This window comes from Pyrus communis, chromosome 13, assembly GCF_963583255.1.
Source record: "Pyrus communis chromosome 13, drPyrComm1.1, whole genome shotgun sequence".
Classification (NCBI taxonomy): domain Eukaryota; kingdom Viridiplantae; phylum Streptophyta; class Magnoliopsida; order Rosales; family Rosaceae; genus Pyrus; species Pyrus communis.
The window spans coordinates 24,329,093-24,345,582 of record NC_084815.1 but is presented as its reverse complement, the minus strand read 5'-3'; the positions used below and the strand labels follow the sequence as shown (position 1 = coordinate 24,345,582).

Below are 16,490 nucleotides of genomic sequence, written 5' to 3'. Positions count from 1 at the left end.
ATTATCTATTTTACCTTATTGCATAATTACTATTAAGTACAAAATTAAATTAATAATAAAACTCAAATTTATCAATAAATCCAAACATTATAACTAAACCTTACGATTACTCTTTATTTATCCTATGTTTATTTCGGCTAAAACCTTAATAACTCTCATAGAGAAAAATAAGTTTTTTTTATTGATGGATGGTGATTTTGAAGTTTTGAATCCTTCAACCAAGGGATAACTCAATTTATGAATTTTTTGTTCGTTTGATTTCAATTTTGTAGAGTTTATAAGATGAGTATTTTCGTTTTAAATTTTTTTTTTCAATCAATCCAGCATAATTTGTTTATCTTTCTGCAACAGCAAATTGCTGCAGTCGGTCTCCCATTGTTTATCTACACCCCAAAAACCCAAAAAGGCTTATAGATATTGCAAGGACCTTGGATTCCGTTTGCTTCTTCTGTTTTTATTTTTATTTTTTCCTTTCTCTGTCGGTGTAGTATGACTACACCCCAAAATCATGGCATCAATAGTATTGCCTAAAAGTCCTAATACAAAGACTGCACCCCAAAAAACCAAAAAGACTTGCAGATATTGCAAGCATCTTGGATTCCGTTTGCTTCTATTTTTATATTATTTTTTTTTCTTCTCTGTCGGTGTAGTCTAACTACACCCCAAAATCATGGCATCAATGTAGCTATTGGTGCAAATAGTATTGCCTAAAAGTCCTAATACAAATGCTGCACCTCAAAAAACCAAACAGACTTGCAGATAGTAGTATATACAAGCACAAAATAGAGTTAAAAATCAAATGAGTGTAAAAATAAATCTATATATTGAATTGGGTTTATAAGGGTATATTAGGTAGTAAATTAATGTTTAAAAAGATATTAATAGTTTAGTTAAAAATCAAATAAGTGAAAAACGTAAATTCATTATAGAAATAGGTTACATGAGTTTAAATAAAATTTTCCAAATATAAATTACTGCGGTAAAAAGTGCTATATTCTTTCTTCAAGGCCCACCAATATTCTGCAATCAAAGGCTCAACAAATTGCCATCTTCGGCCAATCTGAAAGGTTCTTACAAAGTCGGTGCCAGTGAGCGTTTCTCCATATTAACGTATGCCCTGTATTTGTACGTCCTTAGATGCCCGGGTGAAAACCGGGTTTATCGCCACTGTAGCGTCCAAACTACTAATACAACGTCATGAGGAAGACTCGATCAATATGGCTTTGTATTAGTGGTTCAAGACGTCATAATAGCAATGAACTCATATTCTTCTGCCCGGCCGCCCATATACAGCATACACTTGCATGAGAGAGGCCCCCTCCTCGGCCCACCTCATGTGAGCGTGTCGCCGTAACTTCAGTAGTTGTATTGATTACTATGGCCGGAAACCATAAAAGACTTATACTGGTAAAGCGAAAAGAAACAAGATTTACACACCAAAACAAAGCAAAAATTCATCTTTCACTTTCGGATAGGGAGAGGGCTGAAAACGATATTGAATTGATGCAATAACCACAAGTGGAAGGTTGTGCCCCTCGTCGTTTCGACAACAAAGTACTAGCTTAAACATTGTTGAGAATACAAATAATATGAATCTTCAACTTCAATTAGAAAACCAATTACCTTCTAATCAACTCGCGTGTTTCGTAAACGATCCAAACTGTTTAAAGGTCGAAAAGATTATCAATCACCTCAAGTTTACCGTGAACGGGATTACTCATTTGGCAGTACTTTGATTCTGCGCACATCTGTTTTTATAAAGGAAGAAAGTTAAAAAAATGAAATGAAAAAACTTTAGATATCACCAGGAAGGAAGCACCAAGTACCTATCAATTACCTCGTTGAAAAATGGATCTCGAAGTCGGGGAAGTTATCTCAGCCCAGAAACAGAAGGACGCTACAAATATATTAACAAGTGCTGTCCTTCGATGGCACATGAAGATTGTTGATATCAGAGGCAACTGATTCCCAGCCAGTTTTGCACACTATCTTGGTGATGTTGATGATACAACCCCAACTTGTACAAGTGGGCGCCCAGGAAGTTTTGTATGGTCAGGAGCTCCTTTTAGAAGGGCCGCCTTTTGTGGGTTTAGCAGTAGAAGTTGCTGCATGTCGTCAGGAAGTACATTGAAAATCGCCTGCAGATCTCCCTTAAGTTTTTGGCAAGTTGCAGTAGAGTCTGTGCTAGCCCTTCCTGATTGCTGCGCCTGAGAGAAGAAAATTTTCGGGAAAAAATGAATATAATACAATTTCTTCATTTATTAATAAAGACATGAAAATTAGTTCTTCAGTGATATTATGTTCAACATCATCTTCTGCTTTAGATACTTCTGAGCATATCTTTAAGCTATTCTAACTCTGATGTAATGCTCGCTACTCCGGTTCATTAAATGTGATGGCACAGTTAATGAACAGGTAACCTTATAGCCACTTATATGTTCACTTAAGAATAGGGTTAGTCGGTGATCCCCTCATCGTTCTTACTTTGAGAATAGAACAAACTTATGCATAAATCAACAGGAGATAATCTACTGTTAACTCAAAACAACATTGAAATTGCAACGGGAGATAATCTTCCAGATTTCCTACAAGAGATACCAAGAGAAAAGATAACAACACCTAGTAGCCTTGTAAACCAGACATCTTGTAATGCTTGAGCAATTGCACCTTTTGACCTCTCTCATAAAGATATTAGAGTCGTCTTAACAAGTTACTATAAATCTGAAAATTATCTTAAAAGTGGTTTCAGATGGACCATCATAAAAATGCTAGTACATATAGCATGCTTTACCAGAAACTGTTCTTGGTTTTTTTAATTTTAAGTGGGGAGGGGAGCATTGATAGAAGATGGCATGCTTAGCGGGGAGTGGGACATTACCACTGTTTCTTCATGAAGATGTCTCTCAATACAATCAAAGGAATCAACAATTTCCAATTCAGACATCTTAGACATTAACTGTAGTATATCAGTCTTCAATCTGGCCTGCCTCCATAGTCTATGTTGTTCTTGTTCAGCAACAGCACGCCTTCTTTGAAACCATGGTGCAAAGTTTGGTCCCTGTAGAAATTGCCTAAACAGACAGAAAACACAGACCAATGATTACCATATGTAAAGGAAACCAAGTAGAACGGTTGGTGAGGAGTGGTAGTAAATGTTACATTTATTACCGGTATAAGTCCAGCCAGTTAGATCTCATTCGTTTCGATAGAAACTTCCCAGGTCCTCTTTCTGATAAACTTCCCAGGAACTCATCAGCATTAAACGGAATAAGAGGGGGAGGGTCTACAAACGGAGAAGATCCTTCTGAAGGTGTTCTAGTCCTAAAATATGGACCAAAAGGAGCCAAAAAGTTAGTAGTGAGCTCCAAGAAATGTCGCCGCAATATTTCATTGTTAACAACTGACATTGATTCCTCAACCCTTGGTGACATCCCAGCATCTATAAGCCTATTCAGGATAGAAGTGTCCGGCTTAGTTGTGGCAGAGTAAGTGCTCCAAATGGCTTCCTTATGTTCCGTCATGAGACAAAGAGGACCCTCTCTCCACAACTTCACAGAATTCAACAAATTTGAAGGAGATAATTTTTTCAAGGAAAGCTGTTGAAAGCCAAATCCTTCGGCTCTACCTGTAAGTCTTCCAGTAGATGACCTGGAAGCAAGGGTAAGCCGGTTTGTATGAGGAGCAGGGCTTCCAACTGAAACAATGTGGGGCATATTACGAAGAGATTTAAGAAAAAACAGGTTGGTTACACCCAAAATCATAGGTGGAAAGGTATCTCCTTCAAGGAGGGAGTTCAGGTGGGCAAATTTAGGGTCATGGATGGTGAAATAAGGTCTAAAATCCACACTGCAAAGTAAAGGTGCAACCAAGCTGACAAGACCAGCAACAGCCTCGCTGCATTGTGGAGGAGTTGGAGCTATGATAAGCAAGGGCTCACCAATAAGTATCAACTCCCACATAACCCAGAGCTGTAATAATACACCCCTGAAGATGCCAAATAGATCCGAGTCATGAAAAAGGCCCTGGGGGACTGACTGGTTATTAGGAAGAAAAGGAGCCATCGAGGAGGCAGACTCTTCAAGCAACATTCCGTTCTCTGACGGCAAGCTATGTGCAGGTGGCAAGTTCACTTTCAGCGCAGCATTCCCAATAGGAAGCTCCATCAGCCTACCAGGTACAGGAGCAGGCCACATTGAAACATAAGCAGTAATATGCTCAAGAGCTTTCCTTCCAATGTCAAAATATAGAGGACCCATGATTTGTAACAACGGTCTAAACACACTAGAGTACGGACTGTGAGACAAGATTACCACAGACTTCTGCTCCCCGCCTCGTTTTAGCCTCTCATCATGTCTCTGTCTATTAAAAACATACCCATACATGTATCTCGAAGCATTAGAATTGTTGTTACTTTTTGACCTCTTAAGGACATTTACATCGGGAGACTTAGGATCTAACTTCTTATCACTTTTAGTCATCTCGGTGGAGGACACATTGTCAATTTGAGAACTTTCCCGCCTTTGAATCCGGAAAAAGAATATACTATCATGAATGCTTGAGCGGTTCTGATGCTGGGAAACAGAATCCGGGAAAGAACTAAAGGCAATTTCAAGCTCCTCATCTTGTGTAAGACAATCGGGTGGGTAGCACTCTTCAATTAGCTGACCCTGTTCAAGATCAAACCTAATAATACAAAAGGCCACAACCCATTGCTGCAAAGATTCTGGATCAAGCTTTGGACTATTTTCGGACTTCACTGAAAATGAAGGAGAACGACTCATTTCCAAAAAAAAAATCAAAGCCCGATTTTACTGATCAAAATGCCGCTCCACATCGTCTTCAGCAGCCATTTCGACAACAAAACCACTAATACCCAGTTGAACTTTTGTGGGTTTTCTTCCTCACAACCTAGCCAATAAATTTCGAAAGACCTCATTAATTTCTAGATAACAATGTAATTCAAAGACGGAAATTTTTGTTAGGTAATTACAGCTTTCCTTGCGAATGCTTGAGTAAATTATACAAAAGAAACAAGTTACATTCTTTTTTTCTTCATCGATTGAGATTACAGTTCTTTAACAATGCATGAATCTAAAGCTAACTTCTTGCTTAATTCAGGTGAAATTACCACATAACAAAAACAACCCATGATTCCATTTTGTTCTTTCCTTCCATTTTCTCAGCAACCAAACAAAGTCCCAAGAAAAAAACCAACACACGAAAAAATGCAACACAAGAATCACAAACTCGAATTAAGAATAAAGATCTACGCAAAAGGGTTGCTCGAACTTTACCTGAATCGGAAAACCCAGAACCGAATTCTTGCAGAAACCAATCTGGATCAGCGAAACGAAGACACCCAATTGGCCAAAAACAAACGGAGCTCCCTCAGAAATTGAACAACTCGAACAAGAACAGTAAAGATTCTACAAAGGGTTTATGCGAATTGAACCAAATGGAACTCCTTTTGGCTGTGCTGAGGAAGAGGCGGAGTATCCGAAATTCAAAATCCCATGAATTCGAAATTTTGAACGTTTTAATTTATGATTTAATTGGGAAATTTTACAGAGATCGTGAATTTTAGGGTCTCTGTCGATCAGTTCAGGCCGCAATCGTGACTTGATTTGGAAAGTATTTGACCGCTAGCTGTTGCAATCTGGTATCTCTTCCTCCTCGAACCTGTGCCTCATCATCGTCATCGACATCTAAACCTGGGGTTCAAATCCTAAGGACCGGAGATCAAACTCTTAAAATTTGATCCAACGATTACAAACAGGAAATTATTTAAAAATTATAATAATTGTAAACGTTGAATTAAATTTCAAAAATCCGAACCTTCGAATCTCTATAATTTGGTAGAAGAGATCCATAGGAGATCTCTTCCCAAATAATTGTATCCACCGTACAAAATTTTTTGGTCCCTGCAATGGTGCGGTTACTCTCGTTACCTACTCCTTTAATATTATCTATACACTTATTATTTTCAATTGTGGAATCAAATTGAAAAAGATCAATGCCACAAAGTATCCGATTACAATTATTTCGTACTCTGAAAAAAATTAACGGTCAAATTTAAGCATTGATACTCCATGAATGAATTCGAAACTTTGAATATCATGAGGCATTGTAGTAAAATCTAAGTTTTTTTGGTCATATATGTACTACATGTGTAAATATTATATACCAAGTTACAAAGATGTTGATCGGACTCATAGTTCGTTTAAGCGCTTGCGGTAAAATTAATTTTGAATTCTGAAAAAACTTTTTAGAAAAAATAACACATGCGTTTCTTACAAAAAGCACCCGAGATCCCCTTGAACTTTTACTAAAAATTAATTTCAAAATTATTTTTACTAAAAACACTTTTAGTCATTTAAAAACTAATTGCAAACGAGCCCTTACACTTCTTTTTGTTGTTGGACTTGGAGATATTAAGCATTTATAAAGTTGTCATCCAAATATTATGTTCTCAAAGTCTTTTTGTCCTCTTGAGTTTATTTTTTGCTATGACCCTTCGAACTCTACCTTAATCTCGCTCTACCCCTAAAAACCAAATTGCGTCGTTTTACCTCCTGAAACTCAATTTTTTATTTCAAGGACCATAAACCTCAGTGAAAATTGACCATTCGTAACACTCATTTATGACTCACTTGTTATACTAGTACTTTCCACTCTGCATATTTACAATTTCAAAAGGTAGAAAAAACAGAGAAAAAAGCTACTCAGTTTTGGTAAAAGTGACTGCACATCCTGCATCTCCTATAATCCTTTGCTTTGCTTAATTAGAACCAGTAAAACTCACCACCATGGAAGTTAAAGTATAATCCGTGTTAAGAACATTTGCCGAATCAAGGTTACCGTCCCGCTCTATCTACCCCAGTTCCATATTATACAACATTCGAAGTGGGACGGGTGGATTGAAACCTAAACATCATACACAGGTAACCGCTGCTCGATTGATTCACGGCATATCGGGCACTTCTTACATTTGTCACAGCAGAAACTGCGCGATATTGAAAAACAATGAGCACGAGTTGCATCTATACCAAATTGAAAAATTTACAAACTTAACAGTCATGTGATTGTACCTGCAAAGGACACGATGCCGACATGGTAGCAGGACCACACTAATCTCTCCCTCGAAGCAAACGCGACATAACACTTTTTCCTGACCGATAGAGTATCAAAAAAGTTTCAGTCACAATCGAAGATACCCAGTTTCTGAAAATGAAACCACACACATGCACATGCGCTACAACCAGTTAAGGATGAGAAAGAATTACATTTTGAAGTCTTTCGTACTCCTGCTGGCTGTATTTGGTGATTTCTGTCTGTTCGCCAAGAGCCGCTTGAAGTCTCCACACCTGATATTTTAGATAATAATTCAAAGGCACAAATGAAGATTTATATATATGAAGTATTGGACAATATATAATAACTAGCCAAAAGCAACAAAAACAAAGGCGCTATGATCACCTCCTCAGTGAGATCCTTCTTAGGCATTTTCTTCACTATCTCAGGTGGGTAACCACAAAAAGTGTTGTATCTGCATTTTAGGAACCAAATATACAAATATCAGAAACGCTAGATCTAGAAGTTTCATGAATTTTTTAAGGGTGGTGCTATCCACACACCCATTTTTACCTCTCACACACCCTTCTCAACTTTTGACCATCGGATCGAATGAACTGAAGAAGACAATGGACAAAATTTAACTAAGGGTGTGTGGGAGGTTAAAAGGGGTGTGCGAATAGCACTTTCATAGTTCAAACTGCAAACTGTATCACAGTTGCGTATAGATCTTTCAGAGAACATAGAAGACAAAGACCAGTACTAACCCGGATGCCCCCTCATGAAACAGTTTGGCATGTTCTTCTCGACTTCCTTCATCTATCGACCACCAGCCCAGTAGCCTGCAGTAAACAATTTTCAAATTTAGAATCATTCCATAGTATGTTCACTGACTGCTTATATAAATCCAATGGGTTTAAATCCGCTTATTAAAGATCTCTTCAGAATCAGGGAAGAGTGAATTAACAAAACAAAAACAAACTTTCTACCTAGAACCATGGTGCAAAAACCCGAAGCAGTCATGAGCTCTTGAAGAAAATCTAAAATATAATCCCGTGCCAGCCCCACTACGCAACAAAAGTACAATTTTCTCCACCAACCTACATGCAGAAAATAGTACACCGGCGCCTTGGAGTAAAAAAAGAGGAGAGAAGAGAACTGGAAGTGGGATGTGTCTAGCGTTTTCTGGGGTTCCCTGAAATTTGAAGTTACAGAAGGTCGGTTAATAAAATTACCCAAAATGTAGCCATGAACCACAACCCAAAAACATGACATACCGCAAGGCGCATACAAAGGAGAACTTGAAAGCCAATCACGGGAATTTTCATAAGATGCCCACCAATATCTTGCAGACCACACATTCTATCTTGATTCTGATCCTCTTCTGCTGAAACTACTAAACTGCTATTCCAGTCAAGATATCTAATAGTTGTAGAAGATGAAGTAGCTTCTCTTGTACGAGAATTTCTATGAATCACTGGATTGGACCACTTTGTACAGACAAGAAAGGCAAAGCATTCTGCAATACTGTGAAACATATGCACTTCTTAGTCACCCAAAATAGGAGCGGAATTTTTAATTTACACTATAAAAGCAAACAGAATAAGTAGCTACAAAATAGGATATATAAGCACAAGAAGCACAGAAACTGTACCTAAAATTTATAAATAAATCCCACCAACCAAGAGCACCAACATCACCTGCACATTTCATATGAGGAAGATCTCAGCAAATTAAAACACCACTTTGGACTCTCTCTGTCCCTCTTCCCTACCATATACATATATACATGTATACAGTGAGAATATATATGTGCATGTATGCATATTTAAGATGATAGTGCTATGGATCAATTGGACTGTCCAGAGAAAGGATATTACAGATGAGTAATAAGAGAAGACACCATTTTGAATGCATTTTTCATTGTTACATTTGACAGCAAGGAGTAACAGAAATTACCGCATAACTTAAGCAGAGTGAAGACTGTAGCAGCAACAAAGAAAACCATGGAGATTGCTACCCAGAAATGCTACAAGAAATACATTGGCAAACCATTAACGGCAGTTTCCAAAATTGAGTTTCTAAAAATAGGTAAAATTAAAACAAACATTTAAGTTGAACAGAAAGTAAGACAGGGGGGGATTTCAAAAGGCACCTAATACTCTCACATCAAATATTAATTAAATACTTACTAAAAGTAAAACCCAACCTAAAGTGTTAAAACTATTTTCCCACTATATCTGAAAGTTAAAGATAACACAAATGGACATGCCATGATGTCATTACAAAATAGTAAATTTGAACAAGAAAAATGCACCAAATATAAAAGGATAAAACACAAATTGCAAGCAATATCATGGAAAAACTATTCATTTAAACTTGAGTACCATGATAAGAAACTTTGGGAAATCTTGTAGGAAAAGCTAACGATTGCTATCCATTGTATGACACTATCTTCTTCGGACATTAGTGATGGCAGAGAAAATAGACGATTCATTTTCATTGCTTTTACGTGATTGACACTTCTCCAAATAATTTATATTTCCTTGAAGACTTGTTAACGTAGAAGATAAATTTTATCAAAGCCATATAAACTATCACTTTAGAATAAGGTGGTATGAAAAAGTTTGCTAATCCTTGGACAGTTTATCAACTAATGAAATAAAACTTACAGGAAGTATCTCCCATATTGTCTCATCGCTCATGCCTTCATTATCCCCTGGCATTAGAGCCCTGCACATCCTGTTAAAGAAATGAATATCGATTAAAATCAGCAAAAAACACCCACTACACTAGAGCATTTCTAAGGGGGGGAAAAAAAGAGAAAGTAACAAGGGAGGATTATGGCTAACACAACACATATTTCCATATTCTTAATTATATCTAACAACACAAAAATGATTTTTTTTTTTTTTTTTCTGTAATAGATATTTGATGTTTTCTCAATAAAAATAAACAGTAATCTGTTATACAACTTATACTAAAATATGAGATACAAAAAGAGTAAATGTCAAAGGAGATACCTGAAATTGTCAATTAGAATAATTACTTCAAAGGCCAGTAAGGGTAGAAAGACAACCTTCAAGTTGACAGCTGCAAAACCATGAACTGCAAAGAGATAACTAATCAGGGTCTTGCACTAGGACTCATTCTATTATCCAAAGATGAAATCCTTCTAGTAACAGGGCATTTTAAAGCATAACAGCTCAGTACAGAGTTCACAGTTTGATGCATTAAAAGAAAAATCAATAAACTTCATTAGGGTCAACATCTTCTGCTTGCATTTCCGACCCATGAAAGTAGGCATCACCGTATCAGTCCCCAAAATCATTTTTTTCAAGGATAAAAGCAAGGAGTAGGTTGCGTACCGGAAACACTTTCAAGATATATACAAAGGAGCAACTCAAATGCAACTAGCAATGGTGTGGCAACAACAGCATGACATGGTGCCCACTGTACAACAGAGAAAATCTTAGTGGTGCAGATTCACAATTATAAATGACAAATTTTAGTCTTTTGTATTCAAACCACACAGGGTATCAGTGTAATGGAAATAATCTACACAACTGTAAAGAAACACAATGACATACATGACGACCGTGTGGAACAGAAGGAGCAGGTAATGAGAATCTTCCTCGGGCAACAACTGCATGAAATATCCAAAGTGGAAAGAAAATTATCCTGCAACCAAAACGCAAAACAACTCAGAAAAGAAACTATAGTGATTGATGCTAAGAAGATATATGCCCTCGGGTGGTTCTAAAGTTCTAACTAATATATGCATATATATATGAAAGTCACCTTTCTCTATCAAACTTTTCACAACGAAATATCTTCAAAGAGGTGCCAATACCACTGTCATTTGGAAGACTGTTTCCTAATGTACGTAGCACACAAAATGGACCATGGGCGGTATGACTATTGGCACGAAACAGTTCAATACAGGCTCTTATTTATTTTCTTCGGAGTTCTTACCAAATAGTTCATGTCATTTAAAACGCAGAACGAAAAGAACACGGACAATGACGCTTCATCTGTAATAACAAGAATTTTGAATCCCATTCGAATTGAAGAACGCTCCTTGATCCTAAACTTGCACTGCCTATGACACCAGTGAATTAATTTCCCAATCTATAAGCACACCAATTCCTCTTTTCACACCAGCTGCCATTTCTCCACCAAAATTACACAGTTTCTAATTTCATTTTCTCACCAATTAGAACAAAATTTCAAACTTTTTTCCTTTTCTTCTCAATCACAAATATACACAGGTCACATGCAAACCAATTTTCCATCAAACCAAACAATACCCATCACCTGCCTCATCAATCCAACAAAATTCCCAAACTTTCCCACCCTAAAATTTAACAATTCCATTCAAATTAAACAAAAGTTAGAGCTGAAGAACTTAGGAGAGAGAGAGAGAGAGAGAGAGAGAGAGAGAGAGAGAGAGAGGGAGGGAGAGTAAACGGACCACCAAGAGTAGGAGGCGGCGACGCCGTCGAGCTTGAGGACGAGCAGTAGCGTAAAGGAGAAGAGGAGGCTGTGGGCCACCAAGGCCTGCACGGACTTCAACACTCTCCACCAGTTCATCATCGCCGTAAAACGACGTCGCCCACTGCGAGAGTCGAGACTTCAGATTGTGAGAAATCTCAGAAGGAGGTTGCTGTTTCAGACTTCAGTAGGCGCCATTGAAACGAAAGAGGCAACAAATATTCTCTCCCCTTCTTCTCTTTCGTCTCTCCTTTACTTTCCTGAATAAAAAACAAATCGCATTTACTCTCTCTCCCTCTCTCTCTCTCTCTCTCCTCTGAAAAAAATAATAATAAATAGTTATGGATTTTGCTCGCTTCCACTCCACGGCAAAGTGATGCTGTCGCTACTGCGGCGGAAACGGCTGGCGCGGCCTGCTCCGGCTGAGCTCTTTCCGATTCGGAGACCCGGATTGTTCGGTGCAATTACTATTTTACCCCTGCAATTAGCTAGGTGTGTTTAAAGTTAAAGGTACTATGTCTATTATCTTTATCCATAACAGTTGATCTACCTAATAAGGAAAAACAATTAGATGCACAAATGTTCAGAAATCATCAATCTGGCGTTCGGATTTTGGTGATTTCATTCTTTTTACGTTTTTAAAGAAAGATTTGGTTGAAATCTTTTGAAATCTACGGTTTAACTTCAACGTCGTTGTTTGAGTTAATATTTGAACATTGGGCTGCAAGGATAAAGAAGCTCAAATATGCCAATTAAAAGAAGATTTACCCGAAACCCAAACATCAAGCCCAAAGACAATTTGGCTCCTTCCCATTAATGCATAGGCCATGTGCCTATAATTTAAATGTTAAGTGATGAGGACTAACTCATAATCAGCCAAAAAACATTTTTCAGTGGCAATACAAGTAAAAAGCTGATAACTCACTACCCTCCAAGTGCTTTCGGGCAAGAGTAAAGTCACTGCAGTGGGGCTAATTTGCCTATAAAAGGAGGAAGAGGCCCCAGAGACAAAGACACTTAACTAATCAAACAAACAAATATACAAACTCTACCTCATGCCATATTTGCATCTAAAAGTTGTAATCAGCCCAGATCTCAGTCATTTTCAGGATATCTTCCTCACAAAAGCTATCTTTTGTCTTTTTTAGAATCTATGCTATCACCCCTAGTGGCGTAGTATCGATTCCCTTGTGTAAACTGGTTTACCATCCATCCTTTTTTAGCATAGAAACCTCTGTAAACCCAAAGAGAAGTGATTGCAAGAGGTTCAACCTTGCCAGACAAGGTGAAATCTTGCCCGAAGCTCTTTGTTTGCTTTCTGAATTTGTAGATCTATTACTTAATGCATTCTCCATTATGTATTCAAGTCATATCCGTATGTTTTCCTACTTTAAAAGTCTTATTTGTATCTAGATCTGGTCAGTTTAATGGATATGCTTTCATTTAAAACCAATCAAGAACCAAACAAATGACTTTCAAACATACAAGATTATGAATTGAAAGTCCTTGGTCACAAGGTAAGAAAAAGAACTTAATGTGGACTTAACCCATCCACAACAATCATTTGATAACAAGAAGTCCGAGTAACTTGGGGCGCAAGTAATCGACTAAAAACAATTTTGTTCTACATCTACTATATGAGATAGCAGTGGCACGCCTAGCACTTAGTTAGTTTTGATTGCGAGCCTCAAGGCCTACACCTAATGCCCCACAAAGGCACCTTTCAAAACTATGTCCTCTTCTTGCAGCACATCAGCAAGCAAGAACCCGACTACACATCTAAAGTGCCAATCCCTTGGGGAACTGTGCTTTGAGCCGAGAAGCCCTCTCCAAAGAAATCTTCGCCTGAACAGCTGTCAATCAATCACTTGAAGATTAATCTCATCTTTAAAATATAAAGTTAAGACAGTTTGAAAATAAATAAATAAATGAAACAAAGTTCTTTAAAAAAATGGAAGTTCGTCGCTCCTTGTTGAGGAGAAAAACTCAATTCAAGTCAGGATTATGTATCCTTGTCTATTCAAACACATAAAAATTCTCTCTTTGTGTCGTGTTACACTCCACTCACTCGTGTCCTTCAGTGTAAGTATGATGCCCTAGTGTTGCAAGTACACCACATATTCACTAAACTCACCTCATTGTTGATTACAACGACATCTTGTGAAAAAGAGATACAGGTGTAAAAGAAGAAAACATGAGTGAATAAGTACCATCTGCAAAAATAATATAGCTAATTATTTGACTAATTTAGGTTTTAGTTCATGGTAATGAACTCAAATCGGGTATTAACGACATGATCTGTTTTGATGGTGAATTGTGATGTTTTAACCGTTAAATCTTGATTTTTCTATATTTAAACAAAAATTTAACAGTACTCGAATACCAAATACTCCAAATCACCAAGAAAGTCTTAGACTATACTTCTCTCCTCAAATTCTTCTTGTTTTGAAACTTAATTGTTGTCATGTTGCTTAAAGTTACAGGCTCTGAGATTATTAGCGGCAGATGAACAATGGAATGAGCCGGACAACGTAGAGTCCCTAGTGTTGGGGCCCCTTGGCGAGGAGATTCAAGAGCTTGCTGAAGAGGTGGACTATTTGGAGTCTGAATTCTTGCTGGATTCTTTTTGTGAGGATTTCGGGATCCATGAATTGTGTCCATTCATCGTACATCGTGCAGTCATAAATCATTTTAAATATTTTTATTTAAAAATAAACACAAAAAGTACTTGATAAAAACTGATCGCACAATGTACGATGAACGGACACGATTCACGAATTTCTAGAATTCTCACCAAAAGGATCCGAACAAGATCCTATTAGGACTATTTGGATGGCCGGGCCTATTAGTTCATATCAATTAAGCTTTGTTTGGAACCATTCTTAAAATAGTTAAAAGGGTAATAATTCAAGGTCACGAGCCGAATTTGTGTGACTAAGGTCAATCTAAACACGATAATTTTATTAATCGCGCTAATTATTCTAAATCTGAATGCAACACAATTATTGAATGTGTCACACGTTAATGACATGATTCAAAGCGCTAAAAAAAAATGAAAGTTAGTTTGATGACGTACTAAGAAAATCTTAAAAATTTGGCGTTTATAGGTTATAAAAGCACTTTTTAGCGCTTTCTAGAGAAGCACATAATTATTTTTAAATTTTAATTCTAATCGTGCATACCTGTTCGGAAGACGATCTGGTCCGAATCTCTCCCATCAAAGGCCCATGATCAAGTGATCCGAGCCGTTCAAATTTGATCCAACGGCTACAAACAAGGGACCCCCTCTAAAAGTTATAATAATTATAATCGTTGGATCAAATTTTAATAGCTCGGATCACTTGATCTTAGGCCTTTGATGGGAGCGATCCGAACCGGATCCTCTTCCCACCCTTTCAACCTTTGAACTGAATAAAGCAAAAGAAAACTAATATAAACAAGAATAAAGAGAAGTGAAGGGAGAAACAAGGGGTGTGAAAATTAGTTCTCCAAAAATATTCATATGCTCCTAACAATCGTAGTTCAATCTAAAATGCTTATGAGCATAAGTGCTTTCTACATAAGCATTTCCAAACGGCCCACAATAACCAAAACAATGCCGAAAGATGTTTGGTGTAGTTGCATTCATCCCAAAACATTTACAGAGACGAGCTTTACATGCATACTAAAACATAAATTACCCTCCCCCTATCTGAAGGACGACTAGAAAAACTGCTGGAGCCATTGACAATTTGCTGCATCCTTTTGCAACTCATCCTTCATCTTGCCAACCTTTTGCAATGCCTGCTTTAAATCCATTGTCTCCACTGGCAAATCCGAAAACTCCTTCAGAAACTTGTGCGCCCAAGCAGCTCCTCTGGACATATCATCAGAGTCGGGCTCTCTCTTACGCTTGAATCCAACCTGTAAATCATGATCACTGAATCAGACCATAACTCTCAACCTCGCCGTGTACTTGACAAGGATAATATGGCACTAGTTATGGATCCATGCTAACTCACATACATATGGATTTATATTAGAAAATTTGTAGTATATCGACGCATCTTAGATTGTTGATTAAAATCCAAAAATTAAACAAATTTAGATTAATTCTTTTGCTAACGACATCATCCACTTGTTCATTGTACTAATGAAAGGGATTAGATAGAAGGCTGATGCTTAAAGTTTCTGTACTTATGTTTTTGGTGCTGTGATTAATGTATCAATCTAAAAGTACGACGCTAGTCCTCTTAGCATTGTACGCATGTGAGTTCAATGGCGTGAATGTATAACAGATTTGTACGATCAAACGCCAGGTTGAGGCAACGCAAGAAGTTATAGCATTGTTACTAATTATTCAAAGCTATAGTCATCACCTCTTCTCCAACATCATTTAGCGTGACTGTAGTAGCAGAGAAATCCTCCAATTTAGCAGCTTTTTCTTGAGCAAGGGAAACAACACTTTCAGGAAAGTTTGCAAACTCTGCAACCTGAATACCAAAACTTTCATCACAAGCTCCTGGCTCAACCTGGAAAGTATGATCAAATCAAGAAAAAGAGCGAGTTCAGTTTTGCTAAACCAATATCGCATGCACTAGCATGAAAACAAAGAGAAGATGGAAGAACATTATAGAACTTAATAGCGAACATCAGTGCATGACATCAGCCTCCAAATCTACTACTTGAGACCCTGGAAAAGACAACATAAATAACCTATACAATAACAAGAGAATACATCTACCTTGTACAGCATAGTCAACTTGCGGCTTGATGAGTCAGTATGTTCACTAACGTGATAGTTTGCTACGCCAACAATTTGCTTCATATTAGCTTCCTGAACGCCATTTTCATGAGCTAATGCAGTTAATTCATGAAAGTGGGTTGCAAACAAGGTAGGTGCTTTAATCACTTCAACAAGGTGTTCACAAATGGCCCAAGCTAAA

The 16,490-nt window shown here is 37.4% G+C and overlaps 3 protein-coding genes across 4 annotated transcripts; all 3 read right to left on the bottom strand.

Annotated features, from left to right (window-relative positions):
- Positions 1–1,483: 1,483 nt before the first annotated feature.
- On the bottom strand, positions 1,484–5,919 carry LOC137712849 (uncharacterized). The gene is made up of 5 exons (XM_068452023.1): positions 5,295–5,919; positions 3,169–4,908; positions 2,879–3,071; positions 1,838–2,207; positions 1,484–1,748 (listed from the first exon to the last, which is right to left on the bottom strand). Exons 2-4 carry the CDS (start codon positions 4,779–4,781, stop codon positions 1,986–1,988), a joined length of 2,028 nt encoding a protein of 675 aa, XP_068308124.1. The 5' UTR covers positions 4,782–4,908; positions 5,295–5,919; the 3' UTR covers positions 1,484–1,748; positions 1,838–1,985.
- Positions 5,920–6,614: 695 nt separating this feature from the next.
- LOC137712915 (uncharacterized) lies at positions 6,615–12,125 on the bottom strand. Its single transcript, XM_068452116.1, has 14 exons — positions 11,546–12,125; positions 10,662–10,752; positions 10,440–10,524; positions 10,095–10,179; positions 9,744–9,813; positions 9,031–9,100; positions 8,726–8,771; positions 8,349–8,598; positions 8,061–8,266; positions 7,839–7,913; positions 7,477–7,546; positions 7,284–7,364; positions 7,089–7,168; positions 6,615–7,003 (listed from the first exon to the last, which is right to left on the bottom strand). The coding sequence occupies exons 1-14, from the start codon at positions 11,665–11,667 to the stop codon at positions 6,925–6,927; spliced, it is 1,410 nt and encodes a 469-aa protein (XP_068308217.1). The 5' UTR covers positions 11,668–12,125; the 3' UTR covers positions 6,615–6,924.
- Positions 12,126–15,008: 2,883 nt separating this feature from the next.
- Positions 15,009–16,490, bottom strand: LOC137713192 (DNA mismatch repair protein MSH2-like). 2 transcript variants are annotated; one of them, XM_068452464.1, is made up of 4 exons: positions 16,289–16,490; positions 15,924–16,076; positions 15,337–15,468; positions 15,009–15,306 (listed from the first exon to the last, which is right to left on the bottom strand). In XM_068452464.1, the coding sequence occupies exons 1-4, from the start codon at positions 16,370–16,372 to the stop codon at positions 15,268–15,270; spliced, it is 408 nt and encodes a 135-aa protein (XP_068308565.1). In that variant the 5' UTR covers positions 16,373–16,490; the 3' UTR covers positions 15,009–15,267. The 2 variants fall into 2 exon arrangements, with proteins under 2 accessions (XP_068308565.1, XP_068308564.1); XM_068452463.1 differs by having other exon boundaries at positions 15,009–15,468.